Source organism: Coenobita brevimanus, chromosome 39 (assembly GCF_032717465.1).
Source record: "Coenobita brevimanus isolate Jiangsu-jjx chromosome 39, ASM3271746v2, whole genome shotgun sequence".
Classification (NCBI taxonomy): Eukaryota; Metazoa; Arthropoda; class Malacostraca; order Decapoda; family Coenobitidae; genus Coenobita; species Coenobita brevimanus.
The window spans coordinates 26,367,751-26,390,507 of NC_136992.1; the positions used below are offsets into that span (position 1 = coordinate 26,367,751).

The window sequence follows — 22,757 nt, forward strand, 5'->3', positions numbered from 1 at the left end:
CAGGAATATCCTCCAATTTCAAACAATGCCCAACTCAATCTTACATCATCCCCGAACATACTTGGGGGTTTCATTCTCTAGGAATTTACCTTGGAATGATCATATTACCTCTCTTGTAAAATCTGCTTCCAGATTAGGTGTGCTAAGCCAACTCCGTGCCTTCTTTACCCCTGAACAGTTATTGACTTTATACACAGGTTTCATTTGTCCCTCTGCAGAGTACAACTCTCATGTGTGGAGAGGCTCCCTATATACATCTCTTCTCAACAAGGTGGAGACAAAGGCTTTTCATCTTATTAACTCTCCTCCTCTTACTGGCTCCCTTCAACCTCTATCACTTCACTTCACTGTTGCACATTTATCTATTTTTTTATTGCTACATCAGTGGTCACTGCTCCTCTGAGCTGTCTGCTTACATCCTTCCACCACTATGGCAGGTGCATAGCACCAATCTAGCAGCAAATTCTCATCCTTTTTCTGCCCAACTCTCTAGTGCAAGAATTAACCATTACTCCCAGTCCTTCAAGTATGTAACAGATCAACTTTGGAACTGTCTTCCTCTGTCTGTATTTCATACTTCCTATGGCATCCCATATTACAAACGCTGTGTGTCCAGGCATCTTGAAATGAATGGATCTTGATTTAGGCTCTCTATTACCATTATTTTATCTTGGAGGAAACAATTTGCAGGCTTCCAGCCTTTGGCTCCTTCTTCCTTGCATTAAAATAAAAATAAAAATATATAAGGGCAATAAACAAGTGATTTTTATATTTATGAATCACAAGATTGAAGCTAATGATATTCCTCTAATACTATTTATAATCAAAATATTATTTAAGGAGTGAACACCACTGTGGCATTGGCTAAAATGGCATTTATGGCTGAATACAAAGCAACAGTATGGATGTGGTCGCGATCTCCAGCATCTCAAATGTGTTGTGCTTTCATTATCCAGCCTAGGAGATGCATGCTTTGAAACATTAGTTTATAAATCTAAAACTCCATCATACCAAATATCAGCATATTGGGTCTTTTTTGCTCAACAGGGCTAACAACCTGAAAATGTTTCCTTCCCTGCAAATGATATCTTAGAGCAAAGAAAATTCCTCAGAAGGGAAGGAGAAGTTTGGGGAAGAAATTATTTTTAAAAATATGGCCACATATCTCTTTCTTTAATCTGGATCTTACCTCACCCCATTCTTAGGTGGAAAAACAGGTCAAGATGATGATGATGACAACAACAATGACGAAGATGATGACAATGATGATGAAGATTATGAGGATAACTTCACATTAACCAAATTGTTCAAATGGAAGAATTAAACAAACATATACAAACTGTGTTTATTGAGAAGATATCACAATCTTGGCTCAGCCTGGACCCCCTTAGGGAGTTACTTTCACTTGTTTTTATTGGCCTTAGCATAGAGCCTACTGGGTCTGCGTGGGCCGGAGACCTTAAACGATCTGACCTCTTGGCGGGTAATTATGAGGGTGTAGAAGTTGTCTCCATTGGCGCCGTACCTGTGTTCCCACCCTGCCCAGGCTACAGGGCTGTCAGGGTGGCCATACACTGTCACACCCACCCAAGGTACCAACTCACTGCTCTGCACATCAAGCCACTCCCTGGATAGATTGGTTATACGGTAAGTGCTTCTTGTAAGTTCCATTTTTTGTGTGTCTGATCTGGGCACAGACTTGTTAGACCATACCCTGGAGCCTAACAGCCCTCCTACATTCCACACATCTTCACATGTCATCACCACCTCACAGGCACGTGTTTAGGGTAGGGTGCAGGGGGAGTATGCCCCTCCCCCCTCATTTTCGGCATGCCAATGCTCACTTGAATGGTAATAACAGAACAAAAGTATTTAACAAAATTTATGTAATATACAATGTACATTGTTATAGAGGAATTATTTCAGTACAAAGAGGAATCCAATAATAAATTCTCAGGAAACTGATAATGATTCAGTATGAATTCAAACTTGCGATGCTTCAGCAGGGAACCAAGTCCCCCCTTCTCCCAAATCCTGGATCCAGCCAGGTTAAGCACGACAGTAATAACCAATGACCTTACCGAATACAAAACAGGGGTGTCATATTCACAACTGATGTGAGGGTATTGGCAAGAGTCTTGAAAAGATGTGTAAAGTCTACTTTAACTACTCTGAAATCATCACTGTTCCCTGTCCCAGCCTGGGACTAAAATCATGTAATTTCAGACAGCAGATCTTCTCATCTAATAACTCAACCACCTCCCTTCTCAATTCTCAGTAAATTACAGTAAAACTGCTGATTAAAGTTCCACTGCTGCCTTCAAAGCTGACTTCCTGGTTCCTCTAATTTGCAGTACAAACTGTGTGCAAATTACTTATGACAATTTGAAACACATCACTGGCTTATAATGAGAATTGTCTGTAATATGGCAAGCCAATGAGGGAAAGCTTGGGTGCTCCTCATGTCTGGGTAACCCTGAGGCCACAACAATACAGGCAGATAGGTTGCATCCCAAGCTACCAAGACAATATCTGGTGCTTAACAATTCAGCAAGATGGCCTTCTTTATTTGTTCCCTGGAGAGAAAACAATAAAAGTGAAAAGTCTTTATGGGCCCGGAAAAAGTGACAGTAAGGTGATGTAACTGGTTGCTAAATGAACAACCAGAAGAAAAGTACTGTATACAGACAAAAAAGGTGGCATAAGTTTGTGGGCCTTAACCCCATCAATCTGAATGGAAAAGGTAAGAAGGAAGATGTAACTTCAGCTGAGGTTTTTGTTAAACTATTATAAAGAACGCAGTTACAACAGGCAAACTTGGTTCCAGCATGAAAAAGAATACTGTACACAATGGACAATTTCAAGCTGGAAAAAAGTGTGCCTGCAATTTAGTTTAAGCTGATGTTAGTGCCTTTTGAAGGTCACTTTTCTTGTTAAAGTCAGCAAACAAACTTATTAAACTATGGCTTCTTGCCATTCATCAGAAGGTAGGAAAAAGAAATGCATGTCTCCACATCCATGAGAACATTTGTAGCATCAAAAAATAAATGGGGCTGCTTTTGTCAATAACTGATGCTTGTACAAACTCTCAAGACATGGGGAGGGCAGCAGGTGATAATCTTTCACAACTATGACCTAAAATAAAGCAGCCATCTTGTCAAAGTCATTACACTTCTAGTCACTGCAAAATGTCAAATGGTTAGCTTACCTTAGGTGCTACAGCAATGCAAAATCTATGCAAGTGAAAAAGCAAGCCTTTTAGCATGGTCAAAAATCTGTTTTTTTCCCTGCATTTCTAGGGTTATGCAAGCAGCTAACAGCTCACCATCCAAACAGTGTTATGATGTACACTTCTTCACTACAGTATCAACTTGTGTTGTCCCAACCCATGAGGACATGAGAATGGGTTTGGTGTCACGGTAAGATATCCTAAGTTCCATCAACACCCACTGACTTGTGCCATGTCTTGGGAAGCAATTTGAAATTAATGAAATGTAAAGGGCAGTTCTGTTTGGTACAAGCACATAAGAGATGTGCTGCCATGTGTCAAGTGACATGCAAGGGCTGCTGAGGACCAGTCCTCTGTTGGTGTGTCATGGATGGACTAAATGGACAATTCTATACAATCCTACATTCCCCCATGAGGAGCGTAGGAGCCCGGGGCTAGGCAGTTGGTCCCGACATTTAAGATGAGAGTGACCAGCCTCACTCATCCCTGAGTGGTATTACATGAGCAATCAACCCCAACCATCCCTTGGATATAAACCTTCACCGGCTCAAGCCGATTGGAGTGCAATAATTACCCACTAAAACCACCAGGCGCCAAATCTGGTTATATGGTTACCACCCAGCGTAGTAAATGCTTTCCTGGTGTACAGGAAACCATTTGGCTTGTCACTCAGTGTAGAGTCACCCACAGGCTGATGGAAGAGGAAAGAATGAAGGAAAGAAAGACAGAAGAGGATATATATATATATATATATATATATATATATATATATATATATATATATATATATACAGTAATCACTCCAATATCCGGATCAATAGAGCCATCGGTAGAGTTCGGATATTGGTTTTGTCCGGATATTGGGCCCCAGCTTATGGACTTGTACTTACGGACCCTAACACAGAGAAACACCTATACAACTCCCTCCGGACATGCATAGCACCTATTTAACACCCAAATCACACCAATAAGGCACATAAATGACTGAAATAAATGCAATAGACACATAAAATGTGGGTTTAGAAGTATGTTCATACATTAATAAACATTCTGGTACTTATGGACTCTAACCGAACCTAACCTAACCGAACCTAACCGAACTCTGAAAAACACATTCCTACTGCACATGCATGAGGTAAGTTTAGTATGGAAAGAAGTACAGTATGACACTTTCTGGTAAGTATAGTATGGGAAAAAATACAATATGAAACATTCTGGTAAATATAGTATGGAAAATAGTACAACATGAAACATTTTGGCTACTTACAGCAAGTCCCTGGCCACCTCGATGAATAACCGCCTCCTCTCGGACTCTGACAGTAAGAACGATTTCCTGAAGCACTTGCACTACACTCTTCCTGAAGTCTTGCACTGAACTTAGTCACTAACACACAGAAGTCCGTTCTTTTCACAGTGTTCACTTTAGTCCAAATAATGTTCCATTAAATTTAAGTGTTGCACATTAACTTTTCCCAAGCCATGGCGAAGAGCGCAGGTCTTGTCGCGGTGAGAGACAGGCGGGAAGTGGGGAGGATGCAGCGGCGCTCTATCGGACGTCGGAGGAATGACGAACCAAAACAATGCTCTCACGCGGCGCGCGCGGCAAGTTCAAATTACAGACGACAAAAAATCGATTTTTTTTCCAATTTTTTTGGATTTTCGGACCATTTTGGGAATGTTTGATCCCAGGACAATAAGGTTCGGTTAGTGGGGATGTTCGGTTATTGGGCGTCCGGATATTAGAGGGATTACTGTATATATATATATATATATAGTGGTAGGTGGGGGCGCTCACCATCCACTCACTCAATGTAGTGCTGCTGTCAGGTGTCTGCCCTTTCCTCTCCTCCATCCTTGTTTCCTTCCATCCTCTTCTGTCTTCCTTCACTTCATTCTTTCCTTGTCCTTCTGCCTAAGGTTAACTCTACACTCCCTCTTCTTTCTTTCCTTCATTCTTTCCTCTTCCTTCTGCCTGTGGGTGACTCTACACTGAGTGACAAGCCAAATGGTTTCCTGTACACCAGGAAACCATTTACTACGCTGGGTGGTAACCATATAACCAAATTTTGGCACCTGGTGGTTTAGTGAGTAATTATTGCGCTCCAATCGGATTGAGCTGGTGAAGGTTTACATCCAAGGGGTGGTTGGGGTTGGTTGCTCATGTAGTGCCGCACAGGGATGAGTGAGGCTGGTCACTCTCATCTTAAATGTCGGGACGAACTGCTTAGCCCCGGGCTCCTACACTCCTCATGGGGCAATGTAGGACTGGATGATGGATGGATGGATGGATGGATATATATATATATATATACAGTATCCTCGCGTCCAACACGCGTTTGTCCAGCACAGAGCGCAATAATTAGTAAGATTTAATTCGGTTTAATTACTGTAACACGGGTGCATTAGCATAACACGGACGGAGCTCTGAGAAGTGGGCAAAATCTGCAGAGTTCGCCTCTAGCACGATCACCCCTGGTCCAACACGGTCATACTGGACGTTCCTGTGATGCTGACAGCCAATCAAAACTTCTGATCAAGTTGCCTCCCCTGCCCACTATCGTCAGGTGATCGCGATGTCGCCCAATTAAAAACGCTTCTGCTCTCACGTGATGTTTTGTTTAAATTTCTCCCGCCACAGCGCCACTCAGTTGTATAATTCGCATTGGAAGGTGCTTTTTTCTTGCTGCATTTTCTGCCCTTGTTACTGCATTTTACCCTGCTCACAATGCCTAGGAAGCCTTCTGAGAACCCCAAGAAGCGGCGGAACCTCCCTAGGCTAGAAAGCATAGAGAGAAAGAAGAAAGGGGAGGGGAAAGTGGACATTGCCAAGGCCTACGACATGAATGAAGCCAACGTGAGGACCATAATAAAAAACCAAGACAAGATCCTGGCAGCAGGAATTACTGTACATATATATATATCTATATATCTATCTATTGCCAGACGCCTCAATCCCGTTTGGGGTGGCCACAAACAAATCGCCTCCAAGTCGCCCTGTCCCCCTCCATTTCACTGCCCTGCTCCCAACTCACACCCCCCTCTCTCATATACCTCTCCACCCCATCTCTCCATCTCATCCTCAGCCTCCCCCTCCCTCTTCCCCCCTCCACCTCACTCACATACACTCTCTTCGTCAGTCTTTCACCCTCCATCCTCTCCACATGGCCAAACCACCTCAGTGTGTTCCTCATAACGCTTCCTATCACATCCACATCCACACCACAATGCTCCTTTATATCCTCATTCGTCAGCCTGTCTCTCCACGAGACTCCACAGGCTCCACTTAAATAACTCATATATATACAGTATATATATGTATGTGGTGTGAATGTGGATGTGGATGTGGATATGATAGGAAGCGTTAGGAAGAATACACTGAGGTGGCTTGGCCATGAGGAGAGGATGGAGGGTGAAAGACTGACAAAGAGAGTGTACAGTAGGTGAGTGAGGTGGAAGGGGGAAGAGGGAGGGGGAGGCCGAGGATGAGATGGAGGGATGGGGTGGAGAGGTATATGAGAGAGGGGAGTGTGAATTGGGAGCAGGGCAGTGAAATGGCGGGGGACAAGGCGACGTGGAGGCGATTTGTTTGTGGCCACCCTGAACAGGATTGAGGCGTCTGGCAACAGATAGATAGACAGACATATATATATATATATATATATATATATATGTGTGTGTGGGTGCTTGCACCCAGGTAAGAGTGAATGGAGATTTGTGTGATGAGTTTTCTGTGAATGTTGGCGTGCATCAGGGACCAGTTTTGCGTCCCAGGTTGTTTATCATGGTACTTGAAGCCCTCTCACATGACTTCAGAAATGGACTCCCATGGGAGTTGTATGCTGATGATTTGGTGTTGATGGCAGAGAACGAAAGGGAGGCAGAGGAAAGATTTAGAAAGTGCAGAGATGGTATGGGACACAAGGGCTTAAGGGTAAATGCAGATAAAACAAAAGTGATGATATCTAGGGTTGGTGGTGGTACTGTCAAGGACGAGCAAGAGTGACCATGTGCAGTTTGCCACAAGGGCGTGGGAAGTAATTCCATCTTGTGTAGTGTCTGTGATAAATGGATGCACAAGAGATGTAGTGGTATCAGAGGCAGACTGCATGATAATACTGATTTTATGTGTACGGCATGTCGGGGAGGGCAGGTGGAGATTGTCAGGCGTGAAAGGATTGAACTTGCTGGTGAGTCGCTTGAGTGTGTGGAAGAGTTTTGTTACTTGGGAGACATGTTGTGTGCTGTAGGTGAGGCTGGAGCTAGCTCTGTGGCTAGGGTGAGAAGTGGTTGGAAGAAGTTCAGGGAGCTGCTGACTCCTGATATTGAGAGGACTCTCCCTACGTGCTAAGGGGTCTTCGTATGCAGCATGTGTTAGGAGTGTGATGCTGTATGGTAGTGAGACCTGAGCAGTAAAGGAGGAGGATATTTGCAGACTCAGATGTACAGAAATGACAATGATTAGGTGGATGTGCAGTGCGTCCCTGTGTGCAAGGCTTGGGGGGCTGGGTTTACAATGGAAGAGTTGAGAGGTAGGATGGGACTGGAGTGTATTGGTGTTGTGAGGAGAGGTAGATTGAGATGGTTTGGGCATGTTGGGAGGATGGGGGATGATAACTGGGTGCAGAAGGTGAGAAGTGTTAATACTGGGGATGGGGTTGTAAGGGGTAGACCGAGAAAGATGTGGGACGAGGTCATTAAATGAGATCTCAGGGTTAAGGGAGTGAACAGGGTGGCTGCAATAGATCGTGCAGCATGGAGAACTGCCATTAGGTGGCCAAGGCCGACACATGCAAGCATGTTGGAGCCTTCAAAAATGAAAACAAAAACAATATATATATAGATAAATACTGTAGATAGATAGATAGATACAGCATATATATACAGTACAAATATAATATAGATAGAGAGACAGACTGATATATACATTATCATACATCATCTAATCCTGTGCTGCCCCATGAGCATAGGAGCCTGGGGCTAGACAAGTTGGTCCTGACATTTAAGATGAGTGACCAGCCTCACTCATCCCTGAGTGGCATTACGTGAGCAAAAAACAAAATGATGAACAATATTTCACTCTCTGTTTCCTGATTTCATTCTTTTCAAGAATAAAACTGTATTCTATACGAATTCAATTAGACATTGGATTCAGTACACTGCACTTACTAGTTTTGCATCTAACTGGTACCATAATCATGTCGCGAAACTAAAACTTGCGAAACTCGTGCATATACAGTACTTTACATGTAGTAAGTGGTAATTGGTTCTGGGGTCAGCCACCTCGTTCCCCCTTAGCTTCCCATTACAGACACAATACCCCTACTTTATATTACACACAGTTAATCAGAAATACCTGTATATTATATTACTGAACCATAATACTGAAGACTACTAACATTAGCACATAGGCTGAACTGCTTGATGAGGCCTGAAATGAGTTCCAAGGTGGGGACCAGTGGTTAGGTACCATTGCCGATAAACATACGCTTTATATGAGGCAGAAGAAGCACCTTAACAAATCAGTTCTTCTTCTTCCTGATAGTTTCTTCCTGATAGTCTGTTATATTTTTCTGAACATTTCTGGGGTGGTAAATAAAAGTTTCATTCAAAATTTGTCTGTTTTCCCCATTGCTTTCAGCTACGTTCTACTGTGTCAACTCATTTGACTGGTCAGCTGTAATGGCGGAAGGACACTCTTAACCTAAGTGTTTAACTAAATCATACCTAACCTAGCTTAACTGTAACTAATAATTAACCTAACCTAACCTACCCAACCTAGCATCCAGTTGCGAAGTTGGGAAACGAAATCCACCTTTCAGTACGCTAAGTAAGATTTCTTCCATTAACCTTAAAAAGTACTATGACTGACAATCGTCAGTTTGCTAGTCTGCCACGTAGTCCTACGACTGATGATCGCAGAAGGTCTGTCAAAAACTGCCAAGCACTAAGCCAGCCCCATTTATGATGTAAATGGTTCCTATCCAATCAGAACCAAGCGATGAGGTGGTGGGAAGGAAGATCCCACCCCTTCACCACGTCTGTGGGGGGACCCCCCCCCTCCCAGACACTTCACCTCCCTCTGGCTGATTGGATACAGCCAGCTCTGTCCCCTCCCACCCAAACTCCTCACCAATACTACATCTACATCGTATGGAGGAGGTGTCCCATTCCCGTCACCCACTCTAGCCCCCCCACACCTCCCTCCACTCCCCCCTTCATATCAAATGACATGGCAATTTCCCTGCTGTGATCACTTTGTGTGTGTTTTCTCCCATCAAAATACCCCCCCACACCACCTCTCCCACATTGGGGATGTGTCTCATTCCCCCTCACCCCCCCCAGAGACCCCCACCCCTCCCCCACCTCCCTTCACCCCCCCTAATATCATATGATGAGGCAATTTCCCTGCTATGATCCCTCTGTGTTTCCTCCCACCATAATGCCCCCCACACCACCTCCCCTGCATTGGGGGGGTGTCTCATCCCCCCTCACTCCCACCAGAGACCCCCCACCCTACCTCCTCCTTCCTCCCTCCATATCCTTTGTCCTGAATATGACTTGGTAATTTTCCTGCCATGATCAGCCTGTGTCTGTGTACTCTAACCAAAAATTTGTTTTCTTTTATTATTTTTTTACTCATGCTTACTCCTGCACCAAGTTTCATCAATGGAAACATATTTTACACTGATTTCATTAATTTTGTTAAGGTTCTTTACCAACAATTAGTTTTTTGCCAAATTTTCTCTCTCTCTCAAGTTGACTCCTACACCTAGTTTCATCAACAGAAACATGTTTTACATTGATTTCATTGATTTTGTTAAGATTCTCTAGCAAAAATTAGGTTTCCTCCAATGTTTTCCTGTGTTCTCTCTTACCGTGATAGGGGACTTTTATAATCTTTGATGGTGGTTATATGGTAACCATTAGGCCTAGGGGACTGAGATTGGCATTTTCATGACTGTAAATTCAAGCTCTTCAAATCTGTAAGAAAAAATTTTACCTTGGTAAAAGTTGAAAAATAAACCACAAATTGCGGCTGGGAGAGAAGATAGCTTTAGAAAAATGCGGTCTTTAGGGGTTAAACTGTAAACAAACAATCGTAGGTATGGATAATGGAATGTTCTGATAAAAAGTGGGAACTTCTTCAGCAGGAAAAGGTAATTTACCACTCTGAAAACGGCCAGAAAAATACAAACAAACAAACTGGGGAAATATGAATGGAACTGGTAAGATGCTTCTACTGACTCAAATAAAGAGTATGGTTACCCCACCTGCCCCCTAACTAGTAAACCCTCATTATATGATGGGGTTCCATTCCTGAAAACCCCATCGTAAAGCAATCCATCGTATAGCAATCCCATTATAACATGGAGTCAATGGGGATACGTTCCAAGACGTGCCTAAACTCTCACATACACACACCTTAGCACTCACATACATGAAATATCCTTATGTTCAAGCATTTAAAGTAACACATTAATAGTGAATAAAGAGAAAAAAGCATGAAAACTACAGTATACAATAGATCTTACCTTTACTGAAGCAAGCAACGGTTGTTTATGTGGTTCCTAGACAATTCGCCATGAAGTCGACAATTCATCGTCATAATATGGACGTTCCCCGTCAGGACAATTCCCCGTCATTCTATAAACATACTTATTACTGATTAACTGATACTTTAATAACTAATTCTCAGGGGGATCTATCAAAGTCTATTTTCATTCAATAGCATTGGCTTTGGATATCATTTGTAAGTTGCACTTTTAGACAATATTTAACTTGTTTCTACCTTGCTGTAGTTGACTTTGAATTATGTTCTAGCATCACCCACAGCTGTTTTCATTAATTTCCATTGGTACTACAACATCCTGGGTATATTTTAAAACGACTTTGATGAGGTATAAGTACAGTACTAAAAAACTAATGTACTTCCTAAATAAACTGATATGAAAATAAACGACGGGGAATCATCCTGACGACGAAAAGTCCCGATGGCGAATTGTCTTGTTATTGTTGTGACGGCGAATTGACTTGATGGCGAAATATCCCGAAACATTTATATAAACGTAACATGAAGATTATTTGTATAATTCCAAAGTATGTCGATCGTTCACTTAAGGTAATTAGGCATTTATATAAATGCCAATGTCTCATATGTAGCCTTATGCTAAGATGAAGGATCGATCATAAATCAGCTGATTCACGTTTCAATATATTATTATTTTTCATTTAATGCCCATGATTTGATGCCATATTTTACATTTACTATATAAACAATAAACCACCATCACTTTTATAACTTACATAATTAAAAAACTAGTGTACTTGCTAAATAAACTGATACGTAAATAAATGATGGGGAATTGTCCTGACGGCGAATTGTCCCTACTCGGCCTCACAGTCACAGGGACTCACAGCCCTCACTCATCAATGTCAGAACTGCCTGGCTGGGCAGGGCTAGCTAATGAGGCTGGACCGGTGGACAAGTGTGTGTGGTCTAATGCCGACAGTGTGAGGACGTTTTTGTTGCGTTTGCACATTCGCTGTTCACTGAGTCGTGGATGATCCATCGTTGTTGCAAATCGTTCCCATTGTATAGTGGGCATAGGGTACTAAAATTTTGACATTGTATAAGCGAAATATCGTACAATGAGGCATTGTATAATGAGGGTTTACTGTACTCCCCGCCACCACAGATGAGTCCCCCACACCACCACTTCCCGATGCCTCTAATATCAGAACCCTCAAAATCCAGTGGAAGCTCATTAAGCTCACCAGTGTTGTGAACAAGTGACTGAGGAGATGCGTATGCATGTGATCACTTGCTGCCATGGCTCGTGAAACTCTCAGTAAAATCACAAGACTCCTTGCAAAGGAACATTCCTTTGCACTGCAAAACTGCTGTATGCGAAAGCATACTTTGCAAAACTAATGAGTACACTGTACATTCCAAATTTCATGAAAATCATCCAACATATGGTGCTATGATGACAGTGAACTGAAGATATTACCTCAAGAGCACTATTAACTTAAACAAAAACTGATCAAACACTGAAGATTTGCAGACTCAAATTAATTTTCTCAACAAAAAGTTAAACTTAAATTTGATTACTTAACTTTACGGAGGTGCCTGCAGTACAGTAAGCTCTCAGTTATCTGTCACCACATTATTTGGCCCAGCTCTTGGCTCTATTAACCTCTAACCGCTAGGTGTTGGTTGGAACTGACAAGAAATGGGTGGCCAGGCGGCGCCGGGTGTCAGTCGGTACTGCACTCATTTTCGCGCTGCAGTTTGAAGTAGACACCACGTTATCTCATCACCAAAGGCTAGGGAGGGACTCCCACCAACCAAGCCAACCATACCTCAGTAGTCTCTGTGACTCTACCAGATGTAAGACGATCTTTTCTTAACCCTTCTCATCCAGTTCTGTTCCTGCCTCACATAGACTTTTGCCTCATCTACCCCTGCCAAGCCTCTTTCCAAGGATACTAGGAAAGGACTCAGTGATAATGCCATAGGGTGAGCCTTGGACACCACTGTGTCTAGTTTATCTAGTAATGGAAAGTTATCACATTGAGAGCAAAGCCATAGTTGGGGTCACGAGCAACACACAAACACATCCAGTTCTCACGGCAAAAATCATTCCTCTTCCTCACATCATTACTCTGAAGTGCCATAATTTTAAGTATTTGTGTAAGTTAGTATAAGCTAGTATTGTAAGTGTAATCTTAAGCTTAAGTATGGTTGTAGGTATAACTCATGATTTAACTGTTAAGCTCTATATTTATGTTTAGTCTTAGTTGATGTTCATAATGTGAACATGATCGTGATATTGATAGTACTGAGTCAAGTACTGATGAGAATATGATTACCTGTACTTTTTATACACATTGACCAGCTCTTCCCCAACAAAGACGTATAGGCGCTGACATTTTAGCAGAGACTGAAACTTACGAATGCCTTCCTTTATAATCTAATCCAGAGATTTACCTGCCAAAGTTGATGGCTTTCCCCTCTGAACTATGCAGTGGTGATTAAGAGTTGACTGAAGTAAGAATGCTGAAGATCGTCATTTGAGAAGCACAAAATTCACATTATTGAGTCCTGTTTACAGTCACATAGGCATATAACCAACACGGGTAATAAAACTGTTCGAATTCTTAATTAACTTGGCTTCATTATGATTACAGTTCCTACATGCTTATTACAAAAATTTCAACATTATAAGTTACTTCTCTACATATGTTGAGTGCAAACGTATCTTTCATATTCTTTGGAGATAGAGTAGAAACAAAATATTACAAAGTAATCAGTTAAAGTTTTAGCCGACTCCCGAGTGCTGTCTTGATGCTTATAAAGGCAAGAAGCCGCGTCAAACAATTCAGATCACCGCTCCTTTTCAACGTTGCAGGATAGAGACCGAGCTATCACCCCCCCCTCCTTTTCTCTCCCTCGTGTATTAAGTCATCATATATATTCACAAATTATATTAGTGATATTTTCCCCTGATCCTTCTTGTGCTGAATAATGAGATCATCGCTCCTTTTCATCGTTGCAGACGAGAGTTATGGACGGCCATGGCTCGCATTCCAAGGATTCGAGTGTTCTAGCCGCAGCCTAACCTCTGACACAATAAATCACCCCCCCCCTCCCTTTGGTTCATGGAATCAAACTAAATATCGGCTGGTCCATTTGTCCATCTGATTATGGTCCATGTGATTATTGGTCTTTTTTATTACTGTGTCTAGTTTATATAAGATTCTTCGATTATCATGTATTTAATCTTAGAGAATGTTCTTTGGTGATAATAATAGAGAATTATCTTTAGGTTCCTTCACGACAAGTCCGTCAGAGACCACGGGACTATATCCATGCGTATCAGTATTCTTGGAAAATTAATCTAGTGTGTAAAGATACATATTTCTGGAGTTATACTGTAAATTCTCATTATTGAATATTTATTTAGTTCGTGAAGATTCTTAATTCTGAAAAGTGTACCATTATTCTTTGAACATTCAGTTTGAGAAGATTCATATTTCTGTTGATATAGATCCTCATCTTATTTTGTTTTGATATATTCCACAGTTTGAAGAGTAATCTGTATCTCAGATCTTAATACTTAGTAAATCTTAGGTTAAGTCATTTTAAGTTTGAATTCTGCTATCCTCCAAGGAGTGGTAGGTTGAGTGGCCCACATGGTGTGCTAATATCTAACTATTCACGCCCTCTCAAATAAGATCACACTACCATATTTCCCACAAATTCTTAAAATAAGATCACGCTACCTCATTTTCCCATAAATTCTCAAATAAACTCACGCTACCCCATTTTCCGTAATCTCTAAAATTATCAGCATTGATGGTGTTTTCTATCATTTCCTTCATTACACTGGTGTTATTAGAGGAGGTATCTAAATTCTGATCATTACATTGATGACTAAGTTTCTGCATCACATCGGTGGTGACGTATCAAATTTTCATTCTTATCCTGGTAGGTATTGGTGGCAAGAAAATTCCCGTTGTTACACTGGTGGCAACGGTGAGATCCTAAAAATTTTCGTTGTTACAACTCATCAATGCAATGACCTACAGACCTGGGGATGCTTTCATTCACAAGAAGAGTTGTTGAGCAATATGGTCTTTAATTCACCTCCCAAACTGCTATACTTTCTGAGATATGAAGGTCAGAAGTAAGGCTATTCTGTGGAATTTTCCCATACTGAGGTGACGCATGAGCAGATTTTAGCCTGACTTCCAGGAGTTAAAGCAATATCTGGCGATATTTATGCAACATCCAATGCTGAAACGGGACATAACCGGTGGTCCAATCCAACATCCAGCACTGAGGGGCCTCAACCGGCTTGTAAGTGGTGGCCAACTGGCACCAGGGAAAATCCCAAAACTCAGGAGCCAATGAAAACACTCGCTATGTGCCAGCCAGTCAGAATTCATCCTGGGTGTAGCTCATCCAGTCCGCCAAGTATATCCCCGTGCTCTCATTCTTGCCCGTGGATGTCGTAGAGTCAAGATGTGTCTGTATGCTCCCACTCTTCTGACAATGCAGTTGCAAAACCCTGGTGCTTTGACGAACTCTCTGGCATCCTGTGTTCAAGCTGTTGTACCATGTACAGTAGATCCTCGATTTAACAAACCGATATATTGGAAGCCCGTGATATCAGAATAATTATTTTACATTATTTTTTTGCCCAACTTAAAGGAAAATTTCCATTAAAATGAGTATAATTCCATTAAAGAAATTCTGTTCCAAAAGTCACTTAGTAACTAGAAAAAGTCCTGTAAATCGAGCGCATCATCGAGCCCATATTGGAAACACTCCCCTGACCGGCCGTGTGCGGTGTTGCCACACGTCCCTACCAGGCATGCAGTCTTCACTTGATCCCCAACTGTAAACAACTGCTCCACATGTGTGCAGCTTTGCCTTGGTATTGCAGTCTTATTTGTGTTTTTTTTTTTCAAAGAACCAATGCTTTTATGAACCATGCCTAAGGTTCAGGAAAAGGAGGAGAAGGTGAGGTTTTCTCTTGGCCAGAAATTGGAATGAAGATGGAGCGCCATCCCTGATGCTCCCCAGCCCCTCTGTCACCCTCGTACTGCCTTGAGTGCTGATGGAGGGTGACTCTAACAGTGACTAAACCACACCCAGGCCTGATGCAGGTTTGGGAGGGCTAGTATGGCTACCTGTGTCAGGCATATCTGCAACAAGTGCAGAACCCCTACTTTTGGAAGTAAGCCTTACTGTAGTTTACTGTCCCTATTTACTATACTACAGTACTGGGTACACTACTATCCTCACCTTAATCTTTACATGAATGTTGGTGTGCATCAGGGGTCAGTCTTGAGTCCCGTGTTGTTTATCATGGTACTTGAAGCCCTTTCACGTGACTTTAGAAACGGACTCCCGTGGGAGTTATTGTATGCTGATGATTTGGTGTTGATTGCAGAGAATGAAAGGGAGGCGGAGGAAAGGTTTAGGAAGTGGAGAGATGGTATGGGGCAAAAGGGTTTAAGGGTAAATGCAGATAAAACAAAACTGATGATATCTAGGGTTGGTGGCGGTACTGTCAAAGACGAGGGAGAGTGGCCATGTGCAGTTTGCCACAAGGGCGTGGGAAGTAATTCCATCTTGTGCAGTGTGTGTGATAAATGGGTGCATAAGAGATGTAGTGGTATCAGAGGTAGACTGCGAGATAATGCTGATTTTATGTGTACGGCGTGCCGGGGTGAGCAGGTGGAGATCGTCAGACGTGAAAGGATTGAACTTGCTGGTGAATCTCTTGAGTGTGTGGAAGAGTTTTGTTATTTGGGAGACATGTTGTGTGCTGGAGGTGGGGCTGGAGCTAGCTCTGTGGCTAGGGTGAGAAGTGGTTGGAAGAAGTTCAGGGAGCTCTTGCCTCTCCTGACATTGAGAGGGCTCTCCCTACGTGCTAAGGGGTCTTTGTATGCAGCATGTATTAGGAGTGTAATGCTGTATGGTAGTGAGACTTGGGCAGTGAAGGAGGAAGACACTCGCCAGCTCAGACGTACTGAAATGACAATGATTAGGTGGATGTGCAGTGCGTCCCTGCGTCCAAGGCCTGGAAGGGTTGGGTTTACAATGGAAGAGTTGAGAGGTAGGATGGAACTGGAGTGTATTGGTGTTGTGATGAGGAGAGGTAGATTGAGGTGGTTTGGACATGTGGAGAGGATGGGGGATGATAATTGGGTGAGGAAGGTGAGAAGTGTTAATATTGGGGGTGGGGTTATGAGGGGTAGACCGAGAAAGACATGGGACGAGGTCATTAAGTGTGACCTTAGGGTTAAGGGACTGAACAGGGAGGCTGTAATGGATCGTGCAGCGTGGAGAGCCGCCATTAGGTGACCAAGGCCGACACATGCAAGCATGTTGGAGCCTTTAAAAACGAAACGAAACGAAACGTACTGTATGTATCACTGTTAACATGTACACAATAATGTACTTAAGTGGAGGTATTAATTATGGGTTCAGACTGCTGAGTGTAGCAATGAGAGTTAGCACAGTCTGAAAGGTTTGGGTGTGCAATGTTAGGAACTTGGCTTGACCATTGGCTTCAAGGATTTAGCAGAAAGTACCTCAAAATACTGGAAAAGTTTCCTTTATACTGAACCTTGGTTACGGAACTTGATTTAGCGGAAAATTTGATATAACGGAATGAGGGTTGGCTGAATTACTTAGTTAAAATGAGCATCTACTGCACTGCAAAGCTAATGGCCTGTCAATGCTCACATCCTAGAGCTTTACTGTGATTGTTAAACTACCCCTGTGCGGTACTGTGTACTGTACTGTTTACGATTACTAACCCCCCAGTGCTGTTTCTTCCCATCGATGCAAACACTTTGTGAGTACATACAATAGTACACTATGTACAGTACTGTATTACTGTACTGTATCATTACTGTGTTGTTTTTATATGCTTGGTTTTCATCTTTCGCTCATGGTAAGATTTTTAGGATAGAGAAGGATTGAGACAGACAGAATCAGACTATCTGGATGAAAGCCAAATGTTGCGCCAGATAGGCAATATCCGGCATTTTGCTTTAACCGGTATAGGGCTTGGCTGAATTAAAACTGTTAAATGAAAGTTTACCGTAATTTTGCAAAAGTCATGCCTCTGAGATGGGAGTCAGGGTTATGGAGACTTAAATGGTAGGTAGATGAATGTAGTCAATTCCACCAGGAATGCTGTAAAGTTCTACCCCAATCAAGCATTCTCTTTCCCTCCTTTCTCAACCCTAACTCTTCCCATACTTAGGTGAGAAAAAGAGGTTGGGACGATGAACCATCCATCCATTATCATCATCTTCCGGACCTCCTTTCCCACCCAAGGGCAGCGTGAGGACTAGCGGCATCCAGACAGCCCAAGTTTGCCCAGTTCAATGGGCCACGCTTCCATTCACTCATCATTCACGCCCATGGAATCCTGGATCCATGAGATAGGCCCAAAAAAATTTCACCACGTTCTGTAGCTTCATATATATACCTATCTGATAGTGTCAATCCGAATGCTGTCACATTAAAAAGGGGTGCCAAATCCCTGGTTATGCGCTTCTCCGCACAAAATTTATCCAGCCAGCTTGGTATCTTGTCAGTCCATTAGCCTCAACAACTTCCATACCTCTCTTTCTCAAACAGTCATCCATCATATTCCTCCACATTCTTCTTGGCCTACCATGCCTCCTCCCTCCTTCAAATTCGCTCAGATATACCTTTTTCACCACTCTATTGTCATATATTCTCTGCACATGACCACACCATCTCAGTACACTCTCTATGATTCTGGTGTCCACTGACTTCCTCACTCTGCATCTTTCATGAATCATATTATTCCGTATACTGTCCACTCTCTGTACTACACATACATTCCTCAGCAGTCCCATCTCCACTGCTCTTACTCTTTGACTTTTCATTTTCATGACACACCACAGTCTCACATCCGTATTTTAAAGTTGGCACTAACACTCCTTCACGTAAGCCTCATGCAGCTGCAACACACAAGCCTCTGTTTTTTATCAAGGCCTTCATTGCACCGGCTACTTTCCTTCCTAGTGTCACTCTACTTTCCATTTCTTTTGCACATTTTCCTCTCTTTTATATCACTGTACCCAGGTATTTGAATGCTCTCACCTATTCCTGTCTCTATCTCCATTCACTGTGACATCACACTGGGGGTCACCTTCCCTATCAATAATCATCCAATATCCGACCCAGTAATACCTCATCGGGAGCATAGAGGAGCCCAGGTCTAGCTACTTAGTCCAGACATTAAAGGTAAGAATGAGCAGAGGATGATAATAATGAAGATAGTAGCTAAATTTAGCAAGGTTTCTGCAGTATAAATTAGTGTCCAATTTAAAACTTTACTAACCTTAGCCAGTGCACTAGCTTTGTGATGACAGCTGGAGTGAAGAGTCCTGAGAAATGTGCTGAGCAGAGGTTAGTGACACGGACAGACGGTCTGGGGGCGTCTATATCACACACGATGCTGCCCTCTCCTAATCTGTTTGGGCATATATCATCATCATCATCATCATCATTATTATTATTACTATTACCAGGATGGAAGGACAGGAAGTAGTCCATACAAGGAGGGTAGAGAGGTTGCAAGACAATGGAAAAAAGGTAAAATATAAGAGAGAGAAGTGGAGGAGCGATTGGGTAAATATGACTTGGAACAGATGGGGAAGGTGGAAGGTGTGTGCAAGATATTCACAGAAAAAATCTGTGCAGCATGTAAGGTGGTGTGTGGGGTGAAGAGAAGACAAAAGGGGATGCACGGAACAGCACGGTGGAATGAAGAGGTTTAGACAAGCTATGGTGTAAAAGAAGAAAGCATACTCATATAGTGAGTGGATGGGAAGTAAGGACGTGGAGGAAGTTGAGAGAATGATGAGAGAGAGATAGGTAAAAATGTTGAGAGAGGTGAAAAGATTAGTATGAGAGAGTATGACATGAGTGGATGAGGAATTAGGAAGGAATCTGAGTGTAAAGTGGAGGGAACGTAATAAATGTTCTGCAAAGAGGTAAAGAGAGTTAGACAGGGTGATAAAGATGTTAGTCGGGGAGTGAATGACAAAAATGGTAGATTGCTTGTGGAGAAGGGAGAAAATGACCAGATGGAGAGAACATTTTAAGGAACTGATAAACACAGAGAATGGAAGTGATGCAGGAATAAGTGGCTGGGGAATGGCTGGGAGAAGGAGGGAGGTGAGAAGAGAGGAAGGAATCAGTAGGATAAAGGTAGTGGAACCAATAAAGAAAGTCAAAATGGGAAAAGTCCCAGGAATAAATGGAGTGTGTGATGAAATGCTGAAGCATGGGAGAGAGATAGTATTAGAACGGATATGGAAGATGCGTTGATTGGCCTGGGAGGAAGGGAGAATCCCAGAGGACTGGATGTCAGGTATAATTATTCCCCTGTACAAAGGAAAACAGGAAAAGTGTGTGATAATCAAAGAGGTATTTGTCTCCTAAAGGTAACAAGAAAAGTGCATGGTAGGATACTTAGTGACCGAGTTAAGGAAGTAACAGAGGACTTAGCTGGGGAAGAACAGGGAGGTTTTAGGAAGGGCAGAGGATGCACAGATTAGATATTCACTTTTAAGTCTTTAGTGGAAAAGTTTCTAGAGAAGGACAAGAAGTTGCATGTGGCCTTCATGGATTTGAAGAAAGCATATGACAGGGTAGAGAGACATGGAATGTGGAAAATATTAGGAATATATTGAGTAATTGGGAAGTTGTTCAATGCCATAATGAGTATGTATGAAGGGGCTAAGGCTGCAGTGTGTGTAGATAGTGAACTGAGCGAACTTTTCTATTTGAATGTTGGACTGAAACAGGGATGTGTCATGTCTCACTAGTTGTTCAATTAGTACACGGATTGGGTTATAAAAGAGATACAAGGTAGGGCAGCGGATGCTGAAGTGGCTTTAATTAGATAGGGCAACGTTGGAAAACTCCCTGTACTGTTGTTTGCAGATGTTACTGTATTGTTAGAGGAAATGGATGGTTGTTACTTATGAAGGTACATTTGTTTTTCTTAGATTTGTCTTATTTTTTTATATGTTTTGTTACTTTATATGAGCAATAACATTCCAAAGTTTGAGTAAATTTGGATGATTAGTTTTTACAGAAAAATAATTATATATGCATAATACTAATAAAGAAAGAGATGCGATAACTGGGTAACCAGGGGAAGTGTGTTCATCTGATGTCTATAATATTTGGTAGTTTTAGTAATAAAACCCTCATTAATAAATTGCCCTATCAGCTTCATAATATTCTTCACCAATGCTGAACAAAAAAAATTCCCAAAATGCCTATGTATTCATCCTAAATTTTACCCCCTTTTGCCATGTTCAAAAAATCATTACAGTCATGTTTGTCAGTCTCTGAAAAAAATATAAGCACAACATGTTCCCCTTTCATTCCTCTTTTTGTAGGTGTTTTGCTTTTTGTCTTAAGTTCAAACTAATGGAGTTACATAAGTCCAAGGGAAAGAAAGTTTAGTGTCGAGATATCACTCGTTTTCTGTTGACTTGCAGTGTCTGTACGATTAGAAACAACTTAGGTACTTTTCTTTATTTTATGAGTTACGATTAGGGATGGTTATGAAGAGGTAGAGGGTGTTGGAGAAGACAAAGTTGGAGAAAAAGACGTAGAAGGTTGGGGGTCGTCAGGTGAGATGGTGGTGAGGAGGGGTAGGTAGGAGGGAGGTGGCAATAGTGGAGAAAGAATTGCTGCTTCCAACACGTTTTTCTTCCCTCAAAATGGCATCAAATTCTTCTCTGCTGCTTTCCAATGTTGCAGTAGCTCCTTAGATGGTAGCCCCATCTTCAAAAAGTGTCCAAAACTTATGAGAGATGGCCAAGATTAGTGCAGACTGAGAACAGGTTGAGACCAAGGCTGGCATGTCTCACCCCACCAAGTGTCATTGCATCTCTGGCATTTCCTGCTACCCAGGCACCCATGCTGCCACACACACACACACACACACACACACACACACACACACACACACACACACACACACACACATTACCAGACATATGACATAGTTTTTGCAGAATAAAAAAGGGGACAAAATAGGAACAAAAAGTGGTCAAATTATACACTGTATGGAAAACGGATATTTCCTTTCTCTCAAATCTCCATTCTAGGAGTTCTTAATATTCAACACCATCCTTGGCTCTCCTCTCCTTTTATTGATCTACCTGGTGAACAAGCCTACATCTTTTCTACCCTTAATGACCTAGAGCAGCTTGTACAGCACCCTACCCGTATCCCTGACCCCCATGGAGAGAGCTCCAACATACTTGACCTCTTCCTTACAACTAATCCTTCTGCTTACACTGTTAATGTTTTCTCTTCGTTGGGCTCCTCTGATCATATTACCTTAACCTGTCCCATCGCTCCAGTACGGCCTGTGGATCCTCCAAGGAAACGTCATCTGTGGCGCTTTGGAGCTGCGGATTGGGAGGCCCTCAGGCAGTACTTCTTTGATTTTCCATGGAATGATTATTGCTTCCATGGCCGGGAGCCATCTGAGTGTGCCCTGCACATTACGGAGGTTATTCTCTCAGGCATGGAAGCATACATTCCTTTCTCATATCCTTTGACTAATGCAAGAAAGCCTTGGGTTAATCACACTTGTTCTAATGCTGTCCACAACAAGGAGAGGGCCTATAAAAGGTACCGGAGCCAACCCACCCCTGAATCACATCCTTTTTATGTTTCTGCCCGGAATCATGCTGAATCTGTTCTTCGCTCTGCTAAAAATAATTTTATCCGAACCTAATGCTCTCAACTCTCCAACTTGATTTTTCCCGCTCCTTCTGGCACCTTGCCAAAAACCTTTCTAACAACTTTACCTCATCATCTCTCCCTCCTCTGATGGTTCTGTAGCTATTTCTTCAACTGATAAAGCAGATCTCCTTGCTCAGACTTTCTCCTCCAATTCCACCTTAGACGATTCCAGTGGTGTTCCTCCATCAC

The 22,757-nt window shown here is 42.3% G+C and overlaps 1 protein-coding gene across 1 annotated transcript in view; it reads right to left on the minus strand.

The window, feature by feature from the left end:
* Nucleotides 1-1,378: 1,378 nt before the first annotated feature.
* The window catches only part of LOC145396758 (ribonuclease P protein subunit p40-like), a 61,187-nt gene continuing 39,808 nt past the window's right edge, over nucleotides 1,379-22,757 (minus strand). The window contains exons 7-8 of the mRNA XM_080270043.1: nucleotides 19,132-19,263; nucleotides 1,379-1,627 (exon numbers count right to left, since the gene is read on the minus strand). Of these exons, the coding sequence (XP_080126169.1) occupies nucleotides 1,402-1,627; nucleotides 19,132-19,263 (358 nt within the window). The 3' untranslated portion in view covers nucleotides 1,379-1,401. The remainder of the gene's footprint in view (nucleotides 1,628-19,131; nucleotides 19,264-22,757) is intronic.